Source organism: Rhinoraja longicauda, chromosome 26 (genome assembly GCF_053455715.1).
Source record: "Rhinoraja longicauda isolate Sanriku21f chromosome 26, sRhiLon1.1, whole genome shotgun sequence".
Classification (NCBI taxonomy): domain Eukaryota; kingdom Metazoa; phylum Chordata; class Chondrichthyes; order Rajiformes; family Arhynchobatidae; genus Rhinoraja; species Rhinoraja longicauda.
Window position 1 is genome coordinate 2,709,325 of NC_135978.1, and position 22,613 is coordinate 2,731,937.

General features: G+C 48.6%; 1 protein-coding gene across 1 annotated transcript in view; it reads left to right on the forward strand.

The window, feature by feature from the left end:
• Positions 1 to 22,613, forward strand: part of sez6b (seizure related 6 homolog b) — a 223,304-nt gene that overhangs the window by 156,588 nt on the left and 44,103 nt on the right. Inside the window, 4 exon segments of the mRNA XM_078422809.1 lie at positions 1,801 to 1,969; positions 7,023 to 7,189; positions 12,899 to 13,093; positions 19,092 to 19,230. Coding sequence (XP_078278935.1) covers positions 1,801 to 1,969; positions 7,023 to 7,189; positions 12,899 to 13,093; positions 19,092 to 19,230 — 670 coding nt within the window.

The following is a 22,613-nucleotide window of genomic DNA, read 5'->3' on the forward strand; positions in this document are numbered from 1 at the left end:
CTTCGGTTTCCTCCCACACTCCAAAGACGTACAGGTTTGTAGGTTAATTGACTGGGTAAATGTAAAAAAAAAATTGTCCCTAGTGTGTATAGGGTAGTGTTAATGTGCGGGGATCGCTGGGCGACGCGGACTCGGTGGGCCGAAGAGCCTGTTTCCGCACTGTATCTCTAAATCTAAATCCACTGCCTTCGGTGGCAGAGAATTCCACAGATTCACGACTCTCTGGGTGAAAACATTTTTTTTTCATCTCAGTCCTAAATGGCCGACCCCTTATTCTTAAACTGTCTGACCCCTGGTTCTGGACTCCCCCAACATGGGGAACATTTTTCCTGCATCTAGCCTGTCCAATGCCTTTAGAATTTTATTTGCTTCTATAAGATCCCCTCTCATCCTTCTAAATTCCAGTTACTTGTGTCTCTCTTCAGTGTAAACGAGCCGTTCCTTCCTACACATCAGATCTCAGAGCCCCGGCAGCTGAAGGCAAGGCCACCAACGACATAATAATTAAGTTGGGGGCTGATCAGAGGCCAGGATTAGAGGAACATAATCAGTGGATGAGATATTTTAGATTAGCTAGATGAGCAGATAAATAGATTAGCAAAAAATCCAATCACTGTGGCCCAGATGTCAGTCTGCTACACCAAACAAGAAATATATTGTGTACTGACCTTATTCACTCATTCTCTGATAGAGAATGGATGGATGGATGGTGGCCAATCTGTGGAATTCTTTGCTTAAGAGGAAGTTTAGAAGACTGAGTTTAGAAGAATGAGGGAGACCTCATTGAAAGGCTTGGATAGAGTGGATGCGGAGAGGATGTTTCCACCAGTGGGAGAGTCTCGGACCAGAGGTCACAGCCTCAGAATTAAAGGACATTCTTTTAGGAAGGAGATGCGGAGGAATTTCTTTCGTCAGAGGGTGGTGAATCTGTGGAATTCTTTGCCACAGACAGCTGTGGAGGCCGTCAATGGATATTTTTAAGGCAGAGATTTGACAGATTCTCGATTAGTACAGGTGTCAGAGGTTAGACAATAGACAATAGGTGCAAGAGGAGGCCATTCGGCCCTTCGAGCCAGCACCGCCATCCAATGTGATCATGGCTGATCATCCACAATCAGTACCCAGTTCCTGCCCTCTCCCCATGCCCACCGACTCCGCTATCTTTATGGGGGGAAGGCAGGAGAATGGGGTTAGGAGGGAGAGATAGATCAGCCATGATTGAATGGCAGAGTAGACGATGGGCCGAATGGTCTAATTCTGCTCCGACCACTTATGACCTTGTGACCTTATATCTGTACGGAGTTTGTATGTTCTCCCCGTGACCTGCGTGGATTTTCTCCGGGCGCTCCGGTTTCCTCCCACACTCCAAAGATGTGCAGGTTTGTAGGTTAATTGGCTTTGGGCCGAAGGGCCTGTTTGTACAAGTTTGTAAAAGTCTAAAATAAAGCTCCAGCCTCCTCCAACTTCACCGTAATGCCCGACCTAATCTTCACATCTCTCCCTTCCATTATAAAAACAAACGTCTGTGGTAGACACAGAATGCTGGAGTAACTCAGCAGGACAGGCAGCATCTCTGGGGAGAAGGAATGGGTGACGTTTCGGCTCTGAAGAAGGGTCTCGACCCGAAACGTCACCCATTCCTTCTCTCGATACCGAAGATCCCGGAGAAAACCCACGCGGGTCACGGGGGAGGACGTGCAAACTCCGCGCAGACAGCACCCGTAGTCGGGATGGAAGCCGGGTCTCCGGCGCTGGGAGTGGTGTGCATCGGTCGGTTATAAACCTGTCTCTTCCTTGCAGCCATGTGCGGAGGGGTGATCAGGAACGCCACCGTCGGACGCATCATCTCGCCAAACTTCCCGGCCAATTACAGCAACAACCTGACCTGTTACTGGCTGGTGGCTTCTTCACCGGGGCAGAAGCTCCACTTGCACTTTGAGAAGGTGGCCCTGGCTGAAGATGACGACAGGTAAACGCCAACTCCCTCCCAGGATCCCTCCCTCCAATGTTCACGAGGATGGTGCCGGGACTACAGGGTCTGAGCTATGGCTCTGCAGGTGTATGGTGCCTTGAAGGTGGAGTCGCAGGTAGATAGGGTGGGGCAAAGTGCCCATAGGGTTCTCCATCTGGGTCCTCTAACTTCAAGTAGCCCCGGCATTCCCCCTCTCTCCATCCCCCCCCCCCCCCCACCCTAGTCGTACTAGCTTCTCGTTTTCACCCAACACACAACTAACAACGACTTGTTCCCTTTATCATCGTTACTTTTTTTGCACATCTTTCATTCATTGTTCTTTATCTCTCTACATCACCGTCTGTATCTCTCGTTTCCATTTCCCCCGACTTACAGTCTGAAGAAGTTTGTTCACAAAATGCTGGAGTAACTCAGCAGGTCAGGCAGCATCTCAGGAGAGAAACGTCACCCATTCCTTCTCTCCTGAGATGCTGCCTGACCTGCTGAGTTACTCCAGCATTTTGTGAATAAATACCTTCGATTTGTACCACCATCTGCAGTTATTTTCTTACGCTACAGTCTGAAGAAGGGTCTCCACCCGAAATGTCACCCTCTCCAGAGATGCTGCCTGACCTGCTGAGTTACTCCAGCTCTCTGAGTCTATATTCAGTATCGAGGTTGGGAGGTCATGTTGCAGTTGTGTGAGACGTTGGTGAGGTCGCATTTAGAGTATTAGAAACATAGAAACATAGAAAATAGGTGCAGGAGTAGGCCATTCAGCCCTTCGAGCCTGCACCGCCATTCAATATGATCATGGCTGATCATTCAGCTCAGTAACCTGTACCTGCCTTCTCTCCATACCCCCTGACCCCTTTAGCAAAAAGGGCCACATCTAACTCCCTCTTAAATATAGCCAATGAACTGGCCTCAACTACCTTCTGTGGCAGAGAATTCCACAGACTCACCACTCTCTGTGTGAAGAAATGTTTTCTCATCTCGGTCCTAAAAGACTTCCCCCTTATCCTTAAGCTGTGACCCCTGGTTCTGGACTCCCCCAACATCGGGAACAATCTTCCCGCATCTAGCCTCTCCAACCCCTTAAGAATTTTATATGTTTCTATAAGATCCCCCCTCAGTCTTCTAAATTCCAGCGAGTACAAGCCCAGTCTCTCTAGTCTTTCCTCATATGTAAGTCCCGCCATCCCAGGGATCAATCTGGTGAACCTTCTCTGTACTCCCTCTAAGGCAAGAACGTCTTTCCTCAGGTTAGGAGACCAAAACTGCACACAATACTCCAGGTGCGGTCTCACCAAGGCCCTGTACAACTGCAGCAGAGCCTCCCTGCTCCTAAACTCAAATCCTCTTGCTATGAATGCCAACATACCATTCGCTTTCTTCACTGCCTGCTGCACCTGCATGCTTGCTTTCAATGACTGGTGCACCATGACACCCAGGTCACGTTGCATCTCCCCTTCTCCCAATCGGTCACCATTCAGGTAATACTCTGCTTTCCTGTTCTTGCCGCCAAAGTGGATAACCTCACATTTATCCACATTATATTGCATCTGCCATGCATTTGCCCACACGCCTAATCTATCCAAGTCACTCTGCAGCCTCCTAGCATCCTCCTCGCAGCTAACACTGCCACCCAGCTTCGTGTCATCCGCAAACTTAGAAATATCGCATTCAATTCCCTCGTCCAAATCATTAATATACACTGTAAATAACTGGGGTCCCAGCACTGAGCCTTGCGGTACCCCACTAGTCACTGCCTGCCATTCCGAAAAGGACCCGTTTATTCCTACTCTTTGCTTCCTGTCCGCCAACCAATTTTCTATCCACCTCAACACTGAACCCTCAATACCGTGTGCTTTAAGTTTGTACACCAATCTCCTATGTGGGACCTTGTCGAAGGCCTTCTGAAAGTCCAGATATAACACATCGACTGGTTCTCCCTTATCCACTCTACTAGTTACATCCTCGAAAAATTCTATAAGATTCGTCAGACATGATTTGCCTTTGGTAAATCCATGCTGACTTTGTCCGATGATTTCTCCACTTTCCAAATGTAATGCTATCACATCTTTAATAACTGACTCTAGTATTTTCCCCACTACCGATGTTAGGCTAACTGGGATATAATTCCCCGTTTTCTCTCTCCCTCCCTTTTTAAAAAGTGGGATTACATTAGCTACCCTCCAGTCCTCAGGAACTACTCCAGAATCTAAAGAGTTTTGAAAAATTATCACTAATGCATCCACTATTTCTGAGGCTACTTCCTTAAGCACTCTGGGATGCAGCCTATCTGGCCCTGGGGATTTATCTGCCTTTAATCCATTTAATTTACCTAACACCACTTCCCGACTAACCTGGATTTCCCTCAGTTCCTCCATCTCTTTAGACCCCCGGTCCCCCGTTATTTCCGGCAGACGGTTTATGTCTTCCTTAGTGAAGACAGAACCAAAGTATTTGTTCAATTGGTCTGCCATCTCCTTGTTCCCTATGATCAATTCACCTGTTTCCGACTGCAAGGGACCTACATTTGCCTTAACTAATCTTTTTCTCTTGACATATTTATAAAAGCTTTAACAGTCTGTTTTTATGTTCCTTGCCAGTTTTCCCTCATAATCTATTTTCCCTTTCCTAATTAAGCCCTTTGTCCTTCCCTGCTGGACTCTGAATTTCTCCCAGTCCTCTGGTATGCTACTTTTTCTGGCTAATCTGTATGCTTCATCTTTTGTTTTAATACTATCCTTGATTTCCCTTGTTAGCCACGGATGCACTACCTTTCCTGGTTTGTTCTTTTGCCAAACTGGGATGAACACTTGTTGTAGTTCATCCATGCGACCTTTAAATGCCTTCCATTGCATGTCCACCGTCAACCCTTTCAGCATCAATCGCCAGTCTATCTTGGACAATTCACGCCTCATACCCTCAAAGTTACCTTTCTTTAAGTTCAGAACACTTGTTTCTGTATCGACTTTGTCACTCTCCATCCTAATGAAGAACTCTACCATATTATGATCACTCTTGCCCAAGGGGCCTCGCACAACAAGACTGCTAACTAACCCTTCCTCATTACTCAATACCCAGTCTAGAATGGCCTGTTCTCTCGTTGGTTCCTCGACATGTTGGTTTAGAAAACCATCTCTCAAACATTCCAAGAAATCCTCTTCCTCAGCACCCCTGCCAGTTTGGTTCACCCAATCTATATGTAGATTGAAGTCACCCATTATAACTGCTGCGCCTTTAGTGCATGCATTTCTAATTTCCTGCTTGATGCCATCCCCAACCTCCCTACTGCTGTTAGGTGGCCTGTACACAACTCCCACTAGCGTTTTCTGCCCCTTAGTGTTTCGTAGCTCTACCCATATCGATTCTACTTCCTCCAAGCTAATGTCCTTCCTTTCCACTGCTTTAATCTCCTCTCTAACCAGTAACGCTACCCCACCTCCTTTTCCTTTCTGTCTATCCCGCCTGAATATAGAATATCCCTGGATGTTGAGCTCCCAGCCTTGGTCTTCAGTTTCTGAGCACCATATTATAGGAAAGATGGTGTCAAGTTGGAACGGTTTACGAGGATGTTGCCAGGACCAGAGGGTGTGAGCTATAGGGAGAGGTTGAGCAGGCTGGGACTCTATGACTTGGAGAGCAGGAGGATGAGGGGTGATCTTATAGAGGTGTACAAATCATGAGAGGAATAGATCGGGTAGACACACAGAGTCCCTTGCCCAGAGTAGGGGAATCGAAGACCTGACGAGATAGGTCATGTGATAGGAGTAGAATTAGGCCATTCGGCCCATCAAGCCTACTCATGGCTGATCTATCTCTCCCTCCTAACCCCATTCTCCTGCCTTCTCCCCATAACCTCTGACGCCCGTACTAATCAAGAAAAGAGATGGGTTTTAGGGTGAAGGGGAAAAGATTTAATAGGATTCAGAGGGGTAGCTTTTTCACTCAAATGGGTGTTGGTCGGTGTGGGCAAGTTGGGCCGAAGGGCCTGTTTCCACGCTGTATCACTCTGTGCCTCGATGACTCACGCATGGTAAATGAGCACAGTCTGAGTGTGTCATTAGAGTAAGAATGAAACAGACTTCATGAAGCAGCAGCAAAATGAGAGATTTGAGAGTGGGACCGAACCTTAAAAGCAGCTTCAAAAGAGTGGACCCATCCTCCTTTAAAGTATGTACACACACACACCTATATACTGTATAGGAAAATAACTGCAGATGCTGGTACAAATCGAAGGTGTCACAAAATGCTGGAGTAACTCAGCAGGTCAGGCAGCATCTCAGGAGAGAAGGAATGGGTGACATTTCGGGCCGAGACCCTTGTTCAGTCTGAAGAAGGGTCTCGACCCGAAACGTCACCCATTCCTTCTCTCCCGAGATGCTGCCTGACCTGCTGAGTTACTCCAGCATTTTGTGAATAAATCCCCTTGTTCAGTCTATATGTATGTAACATATGTGTGTGTATATTATATAGGTATATTATATAAAATATACATATATAACATATAAGATTATTAAGGGGTTGGACACGTTAGAGGCAGGAAACATGTTCCCAATGTTGGGGGAGTCCAGAACAAGGGGCCACAGTTTAAGAATAAAGGGTAGGCCATTTAGAACTGAGATGAGGAAAAACATTTTCAGTCAGAGAGTTGTTAATCTGTGGAATTCTCTGCCTCAAAAGGCAGTGGAGGCCAATTCTCTGAATGCATTCAAGAGAGAGCTAGATAGAGCTCTTAGGGATAGTGGAGTCAGGGGGTATGGGGAGAAGGCAGGAACGGGGTACTGATTGAGAATGATCAGCCATGATCGTTTTGAATGGCGGTGCTGGCTCGAAGGGCCGAATGGCCTACTCCTGCACCTATTGTCTATTGTCTATTATATAAAATAGTATTCAGATATGCTATATGCACCTAATATATATCTTACATATATACATATACATATAAAACATAAAATGATATTATTTTACATATTTCAAAATAGCACAATATAGTATTACATGTAGTGTCAATCTGTGGTTAAATGTGGCGTTTATCTGAAGATGGTTTTGTGTTTTCCAGACTCATCATTCGTAATGGGAACAATATTGATGCTCCAATAGTTTATGATTCGTATGAAGTGGAGTACCTGCCCATTGAAGGCATCATCAGTGATACCGAACACTTCTTCATTGAACTGACCACTGACAGTGCAGGGACCTCCATGGGCCTGGCCTTAAGATACGAAGGTAATGGGTCAAAAGGTCCTGTGGTCATGAGGAATAGGAGCAGAATTAGGCCATTCGGCCCATCGAGTCTACTCCGCCATTCAATCATGGCTGATCTATCTCTCCCACCCAACCCCATTCTCTGCCTTCTCCCCATAACCCCTGACACCCGCACTAATCAAGAATCTATCCGCCTCTGCCTTAATAATATCCACATCTTTTCCCGCATCCAGCCTGTCCAATCCCTGAAGGATTTTATATGTTTCTGTGAGATCCCCTCTCATCCTTCTGAACTCCAGTGAGTACAAGCAAGCCCAGTCGACCCGTCACGGCGGTGTGACTCGGGGCTGAGTTTGGGGTCCGCGGTGGGTGTGGGGGGGGTCCCAGCCCTAACGGGGGGCGGGCCCTTCACCGTCGGCCCCCGCGGCAGAGTGCTGCCAAACGCTGACGACAAACGCCGGCTAATCTACAAAGCCGGACAGCCCAGAGTTTGGTGTTTGTAGAATCAGCTCGGCTCTGCTGAGTCACATCAGCAGAAACGCGTTTACTCACCTGCCCGCTGCGGAAATGTAAGTGGAATGTTTTTAAATCATTTCCCATTGCTGCCGTGAAGTTCAGAATCTGAGCTGTGGGTCAGAGACAAAAAAGAATCCATTAAAAACGTTCCAACTGGCTTTCCCACAGGCTAGAAGGCCCCCAAGCCTTCTCAAAGTGTTTGCTCAGCCAATAGACAATAGACAATAGACAATAGGTGCAGGAGGAGGCCATTCGGCCCTTCGAGCCAGCACCGCCATTCAATGTGATCATGGCTGATCATTCTCAATCAGTACCCCGTTCCTGCCTTCTCCCCGTACCCCCTGACTCCGCTATCCTTAAGAGCTCTATCCAGTTTAAGAGTTCTGCCGTTTCATCTCACGTCGGTTGACACAGGTTCAAGCCTCAGGAAGGAAAATAAATGTTTTTAAATATTTTTTTAAATATATGTGTATGTCTGATGATTGGCCTTGAATCTAAATGTCATAACAATAACCGTAAACCTATCACTTCTGGTCATCTAAGGTATGACCATCTGAAGAAGGGTCTCGACCCGAAACGTCACCCATTCCCTCTCTCCCCTGATGCTGCCTGACCCGCTGAGTTACTCCAGCGTGTTGTGATAGCTGGTCATCTAAGGCTCACATTCCTTCATTGTTTTCAGTGGTCCGATGGGTTTGGGTTTGAGTTTAGTTTATTGCCACGTGAACCGAGGTACAGTGAAAAGCTTTTGTACAAGAAGGAACTGCAGATGCTGGTTTAAACCGAAGAGAGACACAAAAAGCTGGAGTAACTCAGCGGGACGGGCAGCATCTCTGGAGAGAAGGAATGGGTGACGTTTTCTGAAGAAGGGTCTCGACCTGAAACGTCGGCCATTCCTTCTCTCCAGAGATGCTGCCCGTCCCGCTGAGTTACTCCAGCATTTTGTGTCCATCTTCGAAAGAGAAGATTATATCTCGGTCAACCTTTGGGGATACTACTGATGTAAATTTGATCTCTAAAACCTCAGTGGGTGTATATTAGCTTGCAACGACAACTGTGATTTGGCCACATCTTCGATTCCCTCGGGCTATTTAATCTTTCCAATGAATCTCGCTCTGCATGAGCTTATTCTTGCAACCTTTCTGAATTACAACTTCATTAAGCTGTAAAGTTCAGACCACTGAAGCAGGTCCACAAATAATAGTTTGTTAAGAATTATATGTCGAGAATTGCAATTGCTCCAGATCAAGCTGCATTAAACTTAACAGCGCTCTGATGACATTTTGCCTGAGATAAAATGCTAACTTAGCTTCCCATTTATGAGCTGCCTTTCATGACCTCTGTAGCTTCTGAAGTGGCTTACAGGCAAATAAGTGCTGTGTCGCAGAGAATGTAGAAGCCAATCTGTCCACAGCCGAAGATAGACACAAAAAGCTGGAGTAACTCAGCGGGTCAGGCAGCATCTCTGGAGAGAAGGAATGGGTGACGTTTCGGGTCGAGACCCTTCTTCAGATCCAAAACGTCACCCGCTCCTTCTCTTCATATGTTGATAGACTGGAGCGACTAGGCTTGTATACACTGGAATTTAGAAGGATGAGAGGAGATCTTATCGAAACATATAAGATTATTAAGGGGTTGGACACGTTAGAGGCAGGAAACATGTTCCCAATGTTGGGGGAGTCCAGAACAAGGGGTCACAGTTTAAGAATAAGGGGTAGGCCATTTAGAACTGAGATGAGGAAAAACTTTTTCAGTCAGAGAGTTGTGAATCTGTGGAATTCTCTGCCTCAGAGGGCAGTGGAGGCCAATTCTCTGAATGCATTCAAGAGAGAGCTGGATAGAGCTCTTAAGGATAGCGGAGTCAGGGGGTATGGGGAGAAGGCAGGAACGGGGTACTGATTGAGAATGATCAGCCATGATCACATTGAATGGCGGTGCTGGCTCGAAGGGCTGAATGGCCTCCTCCTGCACCTATTGTCTATTGTCTATTGTCTCCAGAGATGCTGCCTGACCCGCAGAGTTACTCCAGCTTTTTGTGTCTATCTTCAGTTTAAACCAGCATCTGCAGTTCCTTCCCATCAATCTCTAACAAAGGCCAGACCGCTAATGCTCGTAGAACATAGACCATCGAACTGCACAGCAGTTTTCAGGCTCCTGTGCCTTCTTTCCGACGGTTAGGAGTGAAATGAGAGCGTTAAATGATGCAACAGCCAAGAGAGCACATCAGCGCTTCTGCCTCCTGAAAGCTCAGGAAGTTCGGCATGTCCCCAACAACTCTCACCAACTACCACACCATGCGCCGTAGAAAGCATTTTATCGGGACGCATCACAACACGGTTTGGGAACAGCTCCATCCAACACCACAAGAAATTGCAGAGAACTGTGGACTCAGCCCAGACCATCACACAAACCAACCTCCCTTCCATCGACTCCATCTACACCTCACGCTGCCTCGGCAAGGCCAGCAGCATAATCAAGGACCAGTCTCACCCCGGCCACTCCCTCTTTTCCCCTCTCCCATCGGGCAAGAGGTACAGAAGTGTGAAAACGCACACCTCCAGATTCAGGGACAGTTTCTTCCCAGCTGTTATCAGGCAACTGAATCATCCTATCACCAACTAGAGAGCGGTCCTGAACAGCTTTCAGACTGTCTTTGTTCGGACTTTACTGGCTTTGCACTAAACGTTATTCCCTTTATCACGTATCTGTACACTGTGAAGGGTTCGATTGTAATCATGTGTTGTCTTTCCGCTGACTGGTTAGCACGCAACAAAAGCTTTTCACTGTACTTCAAGAGAGAGCTAGATAGAGCTCTTAAGGATAGCGGAGTCAGGGGGTATGGGGAGAAGGCAGGAACGGGGTACTGATTGAGAATGATCAGCCATGATCACATTGAATGGCGGTGCTGGCTCGAAGGGCCAAATGGCCTCCTCCTGCACCTATTGTCTATTGTCTATGGTACACGTGACAATAAACTAAATTCATACTGAAACTGAAACTGGCTCTGCTGTGTACTCGAACACTCTGTGTTTACGTATCAACACGACTAAAAAAACAGATGCATTCATCAGATACCACCGAGTGAGAAGAAATGGGGCCATTTTAGCGTTTGTTTTATGCTGTTGCTTATCCTGCTGTGTAGAAATTGGCCTGTGTGTTTCCCCACAGAACTAGTACTGATTGCATTTCCAAACAACATACCGAGCGAGATTCATTGGCAGGGGGAAAATGGGATACAAGTGAATTGCCACGTAAATTTATGCTTTCCACTCTTTGTCTCCCATTGTTGACAAGGGAGACTGTGGTTCAAAACAAAGGGAAATGTACACTTGTCAATTAACTTTTCAATGCATAAAGATAAGGGGAGGGGGGTTAACCAGCTGCTTTGAGGATTATATGGAGAAGTGCATGTCAGAATATGATGTTTTGTGAATTATGGATGTCATCAGGTTTGAATAATGAAAGGCCTGGATAGATTGGATGTGGAGAGGATGTTTCCACTGGTGGGAGAGTCTAGGACCAGAGGGCACAGCCTCAGAATAAAAGGATGCTCTTTTATAAAGGAGATGAGGAGGAACTTCTTTAGTCAGAGGGTGGTTAATCTGTGGAACTCATTGCCACAGAGGGCTGTGGAGGCCAAGTCAGTGGATAGTTTAAAGGCGGAGATCGACAAATTCTTGATTAGAATGGGTGTCAAGGGTTATGGGGAGAAGGCAGGAAAATGGGATTAGGAGGCTGAGATCGGCCATGATTGAATGGCAGAGTGGACTCGATGGGCCGAATGGCCTAATTCTACTCGGATAACTTGTGAACTTGTTAAAGGGTGCAGGCGAGATTCACCAGGATGTTACCTGGGCTTGCAGGCTTGAGTTACAGGGAGGTTAGGCTGGGAAGTTTTAGTTTAGTGATACAGTGCTCCGGTCTGCACTGACCAGTGATCCCTGCACATTAGCACTATCCTACACAAACGCCAATTAACCTACAAACCTACAAGTCTTTGGGGTGTGGGAGTAAACCGAAGATCTCCAGAGAAAACCCACGCAGGTCACGGGGAGAACGTACAAACTCCCTACAGACAGCACCCGTAGTCAGCATGGAACCCGGGTCTCTGGCACTATGAGGCAGCAACTCTACCGCTGCGCCACCGCGCCACTCTTTCAGAGAATAGGAAGATGAGGGATGACCTTATCAAGGTGTACACGACCACAAAGGGCATGGATAAAGTAGACACTCACAGTCTCTTCCCCAATACAGAGGATTCTAAAATGAGCTTAAGATGGACAGAAAATACTGGAGTAGTAATGGATTGGACACGCTAGGTGCAGGAAACATGTTCCTGATGTTGGGGGAAGTCCAGAACCAGGGGCCACAGTTTAAGAATAAGGGGGAGGCCATTTAGAACTGAGACGAGGAAAAACTTTTTCAAAAAGTGAGTTGTGAATTTGGGGAATTCACTGCCTCAGCCTCAGCAGGCAGGCAGTGGAGACCGATTCACTGGATGCATTCCAAAGAGAGTCAGATAGAGCTCTTAGGGACTAGTGGGATCAGGGGGTACGGGGAGAGGGCAGGAATGAACGGGGTACTGATTGTGGATGATCAGCCGTGATCACATTGAATGGCTCGAAGGGCCGAATGGCCTCCTCCTGCATCGGTGTATCTATATATCTATGTATCCGGGTCAGGCAGCATCTCTGGGGAGAAGGAATGGGTGACGTTTCAGGTCGAGACCCTTCTTCAGACTGATGTCAGGGGGGCGGGACAAAGGAGGGATATAGGTGGAGACAGGAAGATAGAGGGAGAACTGGGAAGGAGGAGGGGAAGAGAGGGACAGAGGAACTATCTAATGTTGGAGAAGTCGACGTTCATACCACTGGGCTGCAAGCTGCCCAAGCGAAATATGAGGTGCTGTTCCTCCAATTTCTTGTGGGCCTCACTATGGCACTGGAGGAGGCCCATGACAGAAAGGTCAGACTGGGAATGGGAGGGGGAGTTGAAGTGCTCAGCCACCGGGAGATCAGTTTGGCCAACGCGGACCGAGCGAAGGTGTTGAGCAAAGCGATCGCCGAGCCTGCGCTTGGTTTCGCCGATGTAAATAAGTTGACATCTGGAGCAGCGGATGCAATAGATGAGGTTGGAGGAGGTGCAGGTGAACCTCTGCCTTCACCTACCTGTGTTTAATTCTCTCGCCTCTCTCCCTCTCTCTGTGTGTTGCAGCCTTTGAGCAGGGCCATTGTTACGAGCCCTTCATTAAGTACGGCAACTTCACGACGGGTGACGCCTTGTACCGGGTGGGATCGGTGGCGGAGTTTACCTGCGACCCAGGATACACACTGGAACAAGGATCAGTGACCATTGAATGTGCGGACAGCCAGGACCCTCAGTGGAACGAGACTGAGCCAGCCTGTAGAGGTACAGACACCACTGAGTCCAGGCACCAAGCACTGTGCTGCTTGAAAGAAACATTCAACCATGGCTGGTCTCGGCCTCCTGATCCCATTTTCCTGCCTTCCACCCATAATAGACAATAGACAATAGATAATAGGTGCAGGAGGAGGCCATTCGGCCCTTCGAGCCAGCACCGCCATTCAATGTGATCATGGCTGATCATTCTCAATCAGTACCCTGTTCCTGCCTTCTCCCCATACCCCCTGACTCCTCTATCCTTAAGAACTCTATCCAGCTCTCTCTTGAATGCATTCAGAGAATTGGCCTCCACTGCCTTCTGAGGCAGAGAATTCCACAGATTCACAACTCTCTGACTGAAAAAGTTTTTCCTCATCTCAGTTCTAAATGGCCTACCCCTTATTCTTAAACTGTGGCCCCTGGTTCTGGACTCCCCCAACATTGGGAACATGTTTCCTGCCTCTAACGTGTCCAACCCCTTAATAATCTTATACTTTTTGATAAGATCTCCTCTCATCCTTCTAAATTCCAGTGTATACAAGCCTAGCCGCTCCAGTCTTTCAACATATGACAGTCCCGCAATTCCTGGAATTAACCTAGTAAACCTACGCTGCACGCCCTCAATAGGAAGAATATCCTTCCTCAAATTTGGTGACCAAAACTGCACACAGTACTCCAGGTGCGGTCTCACTAGGGTCCTGTACAACTGCAGAAGGACCTCTTTGCTCCTATACTCAACTCCTCTTGTTATGAAGGCCAACATTCCATTGGCTTTCTTCACTGCCTGCTGTACCTGCATGCTTCCTTTAACGGAGTTTGCACGTTCTCCCCGTGACTTGCATGGGTTTTCTCCAAGATCTCCAGTTTCCTCCCACACTCCAAAGACGTGCAGGTTTGTAGGTTAATTGGCTTGGTACAAATGTAAATCGTCCCTGGTGGGTGTAGGACAGTGTTAGTGTGCGGGGATCGCTGGTCGGCGCGGACTCGGTGGGCCGAAGGGCCTGTTTCCGCGCTGTATCTCAGAACTAAATTATTCTAAACACTTGACACCCGATCAGGCCAAGCCAGTAGATATTTTGTAAGTCAGAGATGGACAAATTCTTGATTAGAACGGGTGTCAGGGGTTATGGGGAGAAGGCAGGAGAATGGGGTTAGGAGGGAAAGATCAGCCATGATTGAATGGCGGAGTAGACTCGATGGGCCGAATGGCCTAATTCTACTCCGGTAACTTGTGAACTTGTGAACTGTGTCCCTTGGAGTGCAGGAGGCATTAGTTTAGTTTAGTTTAGTGTAGAGACGCAGTGCGGAAACAGGCCCTCGGCCCACCGAGTCCGCACTGACCAGCGTTCCCCGCACATTAACACTATTCTACACACAATAGGAACAATTTTACATTTACACCCAGCCAATTAACCTGCAAACCTATCCTTCTTTGGAGTGTGGGAGGAAACCGAAGATCTCGAAGAAAACCCACGCAGGTCACGGGGAGAACGTACAAACTCCGTACCGACAGCGCCCGTAGTCGGGATCGAACCCGGGTCTCCGGCGCTGTGAGGCAGCGACTCTACCGCCGCCCCTGAGGCTGACGGGTGATTTTACAGAGGTTTATAAAATCATGGGAGGTTTTCCCCGGGCGCTCCGGTTTCCTCCCAAACTGCAAAGACGTACAGGTTTGCAAGTTAATTGGCTTTGGTACATTTTTTTAATTGTCCCTCGTGTGTAGAGTAGTGTTAGTGTGCGGGGATCGCTGGTCGGCGTGGACTCGATGGGCCAAAGGGCCTGTTTCCACACTGTATCTATAAACTAAACTAAACTACTTCCTCTGGCACCCAAGTACACCATTTCAGATAGGGAAGTCAAAAACTGGGTTGGAGATGAGAAGGGAATGATTTAATAGGAAATCGAGTCATAGCCATTAGCCCATCTTGCCCATGCCAACCAACTACACTAGTCCCACCTGCCTGCGTTTAGCCCCTACCCCTCCAAACCTATCCTATCCATGTGCCTATCCAAATATCTTTGAGTTAAGTAGCTGAACTGTCCTCTCACCAGCTAGAGAGTGGTCCTGACCTCCCATCTACCTCATTGGAGACCTTTAAACTATTGGACTATACTAGACTTTATCTTGCACCAAACGTTATTCCCTTTATCCTGTATGTGTAGACAGTGGACGGCTCGATTGTAATCATGTATAGACTTTTCACTGTGCAGGAAAGAACTGCAGATGCTGGTTTAAATCGAAGGTAGACACAAAAAGCTGGAGTAACTCAGCGGGACAGACTGCATCTCTGGAGAGAAGGAATGGGTGACATTTCAGTCTGAGGAAGAGTCTCGATCCGAAACGTCACCCATTCTTTCTCTCCAGAGATGCTGCCTGACCCGCTGAGTTACTCCAGCATTATGTGTCTACCCTAGCCCCAAAATACAGGATGTCCCGGCTAACACGGGACAGTTGGCAACGCTAGTCTACCTAGCCTTTTCACTGACTGGATAGCGCACAACAAAAAGCTCTTCACTGTACCTCAGTGCACATGACAATAATAAACCCAACTGAACTAAGCATGCAGTTTCTAAAAGGGAGTGGTGTGAAACTCACAGCCTCTGCTCGAAGTGAATGAGTGAGAGTTGTATACTTATTACAAGCCTGAAATCTGTTGGTAAAAATCCAACTCAATAACACTGCAGGAACAGGATCTTAGAATTTGTATAAATTGGCCCCTTGAGCCACTATCTGCCCGACATACACGCACACACACACACACACGCACACGCACACGCACACGCACTCACACGCACACGCACACGCACACGCACACGCGCACACACGCTCACACGCTCACACACGCACACACACACGCACACAAGGAAACACACACACACACACACACACACACCCCACACACAGGCTCACACACACACACGCGCACACACGCGCACACACACACCCCCCACACACAGGCCCACACACACGCACACGCCCACACCAAAGGTCCGGCCCTTATGTTGTGCCTTGCAAAAGACTGATTGCATCCTGGGGGAGATTGTCAGAGTGTCCCAGCGGGACTAAGTTGCCATTGGGCACACAGCCTGCTTATCCTCAGCCTCTCCACACACACACACATACACCCCACACCGGTTTATTTTTAACGTGGCCTTGTTACTCTCAGTAACAAGCTGGCACAAAATAATTACCAGGTGACGCAGCGGTAGAGTTGCTGCCTTACAGCGAATGCAGCGCCAGAGATCTCCGGTTTCCATCCCGACTACGGGTGCTGTCTGTACGGAGTTTGTACGTACAGACAAATAGTACCTGTTTCCGCGCTGTATCTCTAAACTAAACTAGACTAAAATTATGTAAAAGGGTCAAGTAGCTTCATTTTTATAAGCGTTGCTTCTAGCAATCAGTGTGGATTGCGATACTGTAAATTGTTAATTGTAAACTCCCTAGTTGTGTAGGATAGTGCTAGTTACGGTCGCCAACCGTCCCGTATTAGCCGGGACATCCCGTATTTTGGGGCTAAGTTAGTTTGTCCCGTACGGGACCGCCCTTGTCCCGTATTAGTAGGGTTGCCAACTTCCTCACTCCCAAATACGGGACAAAAGGTGACGTCACCGCCCAGCGCCCCACGTGACCTCACCCAGCCAGCGGCCACGTGCTCCCGCTCCACCAATGGCGGCCGCCCGGGCCGGGAGCACGTGGCCGCTGGCTGGGTGAGGTCACGTGGGGCGCGGGGTGGTGACGTCACCCTTTGTCCCTTATTGGGGGTGAGGAAGTTGGCAACCCTATCTCCACATCCACTCCGTCCGAGTTTTCCAAATCAGTTCAATGCAGGTCTACCATCTACCAGGCATTGGGTTGATAGCGGGCCTGTGTGCAGGAGTTACGCAGAACATCCAGCGGGGATGGGGGATGTCTTTACTGGGGAAGAGAAGCCATGATCACATTGAATGGTGGTGCTGGCTCAATAGACAATAGGTGCAGGAGTAGGCCATTCGGCCCTTTGAGCCAGCACCGCCATTCAATGTGATCATGACTGATCATTCTCAATCAGTACCCCGTTCCTGCCTTCTCCCCATACCCCCTGACTCCGCTATCCTTAAGAGCTCTATCCAGCTCTCTCTTGAATGCATTCAGAGAATTGGCCTCCACTGCCTTCTGAGGCAGAGAATTCCACAGATTCACAACTCTCTGACTGAAAAAGTTTTTCCTCATCTCAGTTTTAAATGGCCTACCCCCTATTCTTAAACTGTGGCGCCTTGTTCTGGACTCCCCCAACATACGTTTCGATAAGATCCCCTATCATCCTTCTAAATTCCAGTGTGCTGATTGTGACAATTCGTGGCTGATCTATCTTCTCCTGCCTTCTCCCCGACACCCAACCTAATCAGTTCTAAATGGCCTACCCCTTATTCTTAAACTGTGGTCCCTTGTTCTGGACTCCCCCAACACTGGGAACATGCTCGAAGGGCCGAATGGCCTACTGCTCCACCTATTGTCTATTGTCTATAACCGAGACCCAGCTATTAAACTGCTATGGGTTGCGGTCAACTGAAATTATGCAAAGATTAGCATATAAACACTTAACATATTAAATTATTTTTAACAGAGGCACTCAACTGTTTGGTTTAATTTGTCTGTGGTGTAAATTCAAGCCTAATGGGTTCTTCCGACATTTTCATTGCAAATGAAAATAAGAGCTAGTGATTTAGAGATAGAGTCGTAGAATCACAGAGTGATACAGCGTGGAAACAGGCCCTTCCATCCAACTTGCCCGCACCGGCCAACAATGTCCCAGCTACACTGGTCCCACCTGCCTTGCCCAGTACAGGCCCAGTGCCGACAAACGCTCATCGTATGTTAACCCACTCATTCCTGGGACTGTTCTCATTTCATTTCGTGCAGAAAGCCATTTGAAGAAGCGATAGAATTAAACTTCAGAAGAGGCCAGGAGCTGTTTAGGGAGTTATGGGAAGGAACTGTAGAACCTGGTTTCCACCAAAGATGGACACAAAATGCTGGAGTAACTCAACGGGTCAGGCAGCATCTCTGGAGAAAAGGAATAGGTGACGTTTTGGGTCGAGACCCTTCTTCAAACTTTGGCCCTCCTTGCCCACGCCAACCAACATGTCCCATCCGTACTAGTCCCACTTGCCTGCGTTTGGCCCATATCCCTCTAAACATTTTTCTTATCATACGTCCCAGACAGAACAATGAAATTCTTGGATAGTCACAGAATGCTTGAGTAACTCAGTGGGACAGGCAGCATCGCTGGAGAGAAGGAATGGTAGAAGAAGGGTCTCGACCCAAGTCCTTCTCTCCAGAGATAGACGATAGACAATAGACAATAGGTGCAGGAGGAAGCCATTCGGCCCTTCGAGTCAGCACCGCCATTCAATGTGATCATGGCTGATCATTCTCAATCAGTACCCCGTTCCTGCCTTCTCCCCAATCCCACCTGACTCCGCTATCTAGCTCTCTCTTGAATGCATCCAGAGAATTGGCCTCCACTGCCTTCTGAGGCAGAGAATTCCACAGATTCACAACTCTCTGACTGAAAAAGTTCTTCCTCATCTCCGTTCTAAATGGCCTACCCCTTATTCTTAAACTGTGGCCCCTTGTTCTGGACTCCCCCAACATTGGGAACATGTTTCCTGCCTCTAACGGGTCCAACCCCTTAATAATCTTATACGTTTCGATAAGATCCCCTCTCATCCTTCTAAATTCCAGTGTATACAAGCCGAGTGGCTCCAGTCTTTCAACATATGACAGTCCCGCCATTCCGGGAATTAACCTAGTAAACCTACGCTGCACGCCCTGTCCCGCTGAGTTACTCCCACACAGTCTGCTTTCTACCTTTCTTCACTGGATGGAGAAGTTGCTGATGCCCCTGAACAAGGGGAAGGGGGGGGGGGGGGGGGGGGGAGGGGGGAGTATGCATCTTGTCTCAGTGACCTGCCCGTGACTGCGGTGGGCGATACTGATGCCATTTTGTTTCCACCACAGCCGTGTGCAGCGGTGAGGCCACAGATTCGTCCGGAGTGGTGCTGTCTCCCAACTGGCCGGAGGCGTACGACAAGGGGCAGGACTGCATTTGGGGGATCCATGTGGAAGAGGACAAGAGAATCATGCTGGATCTCCAGGAGTAAGTGAAACACCCCCCCACCCAACCCCAACCCCAACCCCCCAAACTCTGCCCGAGCCGGCTGCCTGCCCCATTACGTGCGCGCCTGGGCGTGGTTAAAGATGGACCACACACTGTCCACGGGCGCCCTGGGGGGTTTCCGGGACCGCCAGGCACCGCGGGAGGGGGGGGGGGTGGAATGCATCCTGGACAGGGAGTGTAAGACAGTTGTATTAGAGTTTATTGTTTGTCTTGTGTTGTGGCGGTGGGTTCTGTTTGGGTTTTATTGTGCTGTATATATTATTTTAATATTTGAATAAATATTTTTGATTAATAATTTTTTTTCAAATGGGCACAGTGCACCTGGCAAACTCCGAGCTACTTGGTCAGTGCGGGTGTCAGGGGTTACAGGGAGAAGGCAGGAGAATGGGGTTGGGAGGGAGAGATAGATCAGCCGTGATTGAATGGCGGAGTAGACTTGATGGGCCGAATGGCCTAATTCTGCTCCTATTCTTTACGACTTATTTGGGATTTGGAGATATGGGTTTGTCACGGTGGATAGACCCAAAGTGCTGGAGTAACTCAGCGGGACAGGCAGCATCTCCGGAGAGAAGGAATGGGTGACGTTTTGGGGTTTCGTGAGCCTTCTTCAGACGGTAGAGTTTGTGGAAGGGGAACGTCAATGAGCCGCCAGTTTAGTCCTTGTTTCCATGATGCATCTCTCCAGCACGGTGGTGCAGCGGTAGAGTTGCCGCCTCCTCACAGCGCCAGAGACCCAGGTTCAATCCTGACCACGGGTGCTGTCTGTACAGAGTTTGTACGTTCTACCTGTGACTGGGTGGGTTTTCTCCGGGTGCTCTGGTTTCCTCCCACTCTCCAAAGACGTGAAGGTTTATAGGTTAATTGGCTTGGTAAATTGTGCATATATACAATGTGCATTTATATATATACACCGATCAGCCAAAACATTATGACCACTGACAGGAGAAGTGAATAACATTGATTATCTTGTTACAATGGCACCTGTCAAGGGGTGGGATATATTAGGCAGCAAGTGAACAGTCAGTTCTTGAAGTTGATGTGTTGGATGCAGGAGAAATGGGCAGGAGTAAAGACCTGAGCGACTTTGACAAGGGCCAAATTGTTATGGCCAGACGACTGGGTCAGAGCATCTCTGAAACGGCAAGGCTTGTGGGGTGCTCCCGGTCAGCAGTGGTGAGTACCGACCGACAGTGGTCCGAGGAGGGACAAACCACAAACCGGCGACAGGCAGGGTGTTGGGCGCCCAAGGCTCATCGATGAGCGAGGGCAACGAAGGCTATCCCGTCTGGTCCGAACCGACAGAAGGTCGACTGTGGCACAAGTCACAGGAAATGTTAATGGTGGTCACGGGAGGAATGTGTCACAATACACAGTGCATCGCACCCTGCTGCGTATGGGGCTGTACACGGAGGACCAACAGCATATTAGGCAGGTGGGCATAATGTTTTGGCTGATCGGTGTATGTATGCATATATACATGCGCATATTGGCTTTGGTTAATTGGCTTTGGTAAAACCGTACATAGTCCCTGGTGTGTGTAGGATAGTGCCAGTGTACAGGGATCGCTGGTTGGCACGGACTCGGTGGGCTGAAGGGCCTGGTTTCTGCGTTGCATCTCTAAAGTCTAATGGTCGGGGAGGTGTGGAAAGATTAGGGTGCAGTCTGATGTATCATTGTTGACAGCAAGTCACGGCTGTGCAGGTTCAGGAGCAAGTGGGTTCGATCGATGATGGGAGGAATGCACACTTACACAGTGCGTTGCACAACCTTACCATGCTCCTGGAAACCCGCGGCTTGGAACGGCAGGGCCTTTTGCAGCGGTAAAGAAGGCCGTGCACTTTACAAGGGACCGGAGATGTGAAGGGGTGAAAGATGAGTGGGAGGATCAAACAAGATGCCAGTTGATATTGTGGCGGCCTTGTCAGAAATCCAGGAGAGGATTAGAGGATCAGAGAAATCGTCAGGGATGCTGCTTCCTGCTCAGGAATGGTAGTGGGGGTGTACTTCAGGCTCGGTTCAGGAGGTACAGATTGCAGATGGGTGGTGCAGCGGTAGAGTTGCTGCCTCACGGCGCCAGAGACCCGGCTTCGACCCCGACTACGGGCGCTGTCTGTACGGAGTTTGTACGTTCTCCCCGTGACCTGCGTTGGTTTTCTCCGAGATCTTCGGTTTCTTCCCACACTCCAAAGACGTGCAGGTTTGTTAACTAATTTGCTTGGTGTCATTGTAAACGTGTCCCTAGTGTGTGTGGGACTAACGTTAGTGTGCGGGTGGGGATCGCAGGTCAGTGTGGACTCGGTGGGCCGAAGGGCCTGTTTCCTGGCTGCATCTCTGAGCTAAACTAAAAACAAACAAAACACAGGCACTGGATTCTGAAATTAGTGGCGAAAATCCTGGGGGAAACGCAGAGGTTGCCTGGGAAACAGAGCTAACAGTGCAGAGAAAAAACTGGGATCTTGAACAGAACACTAAGTGCTGGAGGAACTCAGCGGGTCAGGCAGCATCTGTGGAGAACATGGATAGGTGACGTTTCACAGAGTGCTGGAGTAACTCAGCGGGTCAGGCAGCATCTGTGGAGAACATGGATAGGTGACGTTTCACAGAGTGCTGGAGTAACTCAGCGGGTCAGGCAGCATCTGTGGAGAACATGGACAGGTGACTGAAGAAGAGTGTAAGGAGGAACTGCAGATGCTGGTTTACACCAAAGATAGACACAAAATGTGGAGTAACCCAGCGGGACAGGCAGCAGCATCTATCCAGCGATGCTGCCTGATCCGCTGAGTTACTCCGGCATTTTGTGTCTGTCTTCGATGACTGAAGAAGAGTGAGGGGAGAGGGAAACTAGAGGTACGAAGAGGTTCAGAACAAATCAGAGCCGGCACTGATGGTCAAGGATAGGTGGGGCCCATGATGGTCAGATCCTGGCCTCTGACTCTCAGTCTGAAGAAATGGTCTCAACCCGAAATGTCACCCATTCCTTCTCTCCAGAGATGCTGCCTGTCCCGCTGAGTTACTCCAGCGCTTTGTGTTAGTCTTCAGTATGAACCAGCGCCTGCAGTTCCTTCCTACACAGTTTAGGAAGCAATTGCAGATGCTGGTTTACACCAAAGATAGGCAGAAAAAGCTGGAGTAACTCAGCGGGACAGGCAGCATCTCTGGAGAGAAGGAATGACAATAGACAATAGACAATAGGTGCAGGAGGAGGCCATTCGGCCCTTCGAGCCAGCACCGCCATTCAATGTGATCATGGCTGATCATTCTCAATCAGTACCCCGTTCCTGCCTTCTCCCCATACCCCCTGACTCCGCTATCCTTAAGAACTCTATCCAGCTCTCTCTTGAATGCATTCAGAGAATTGGCCT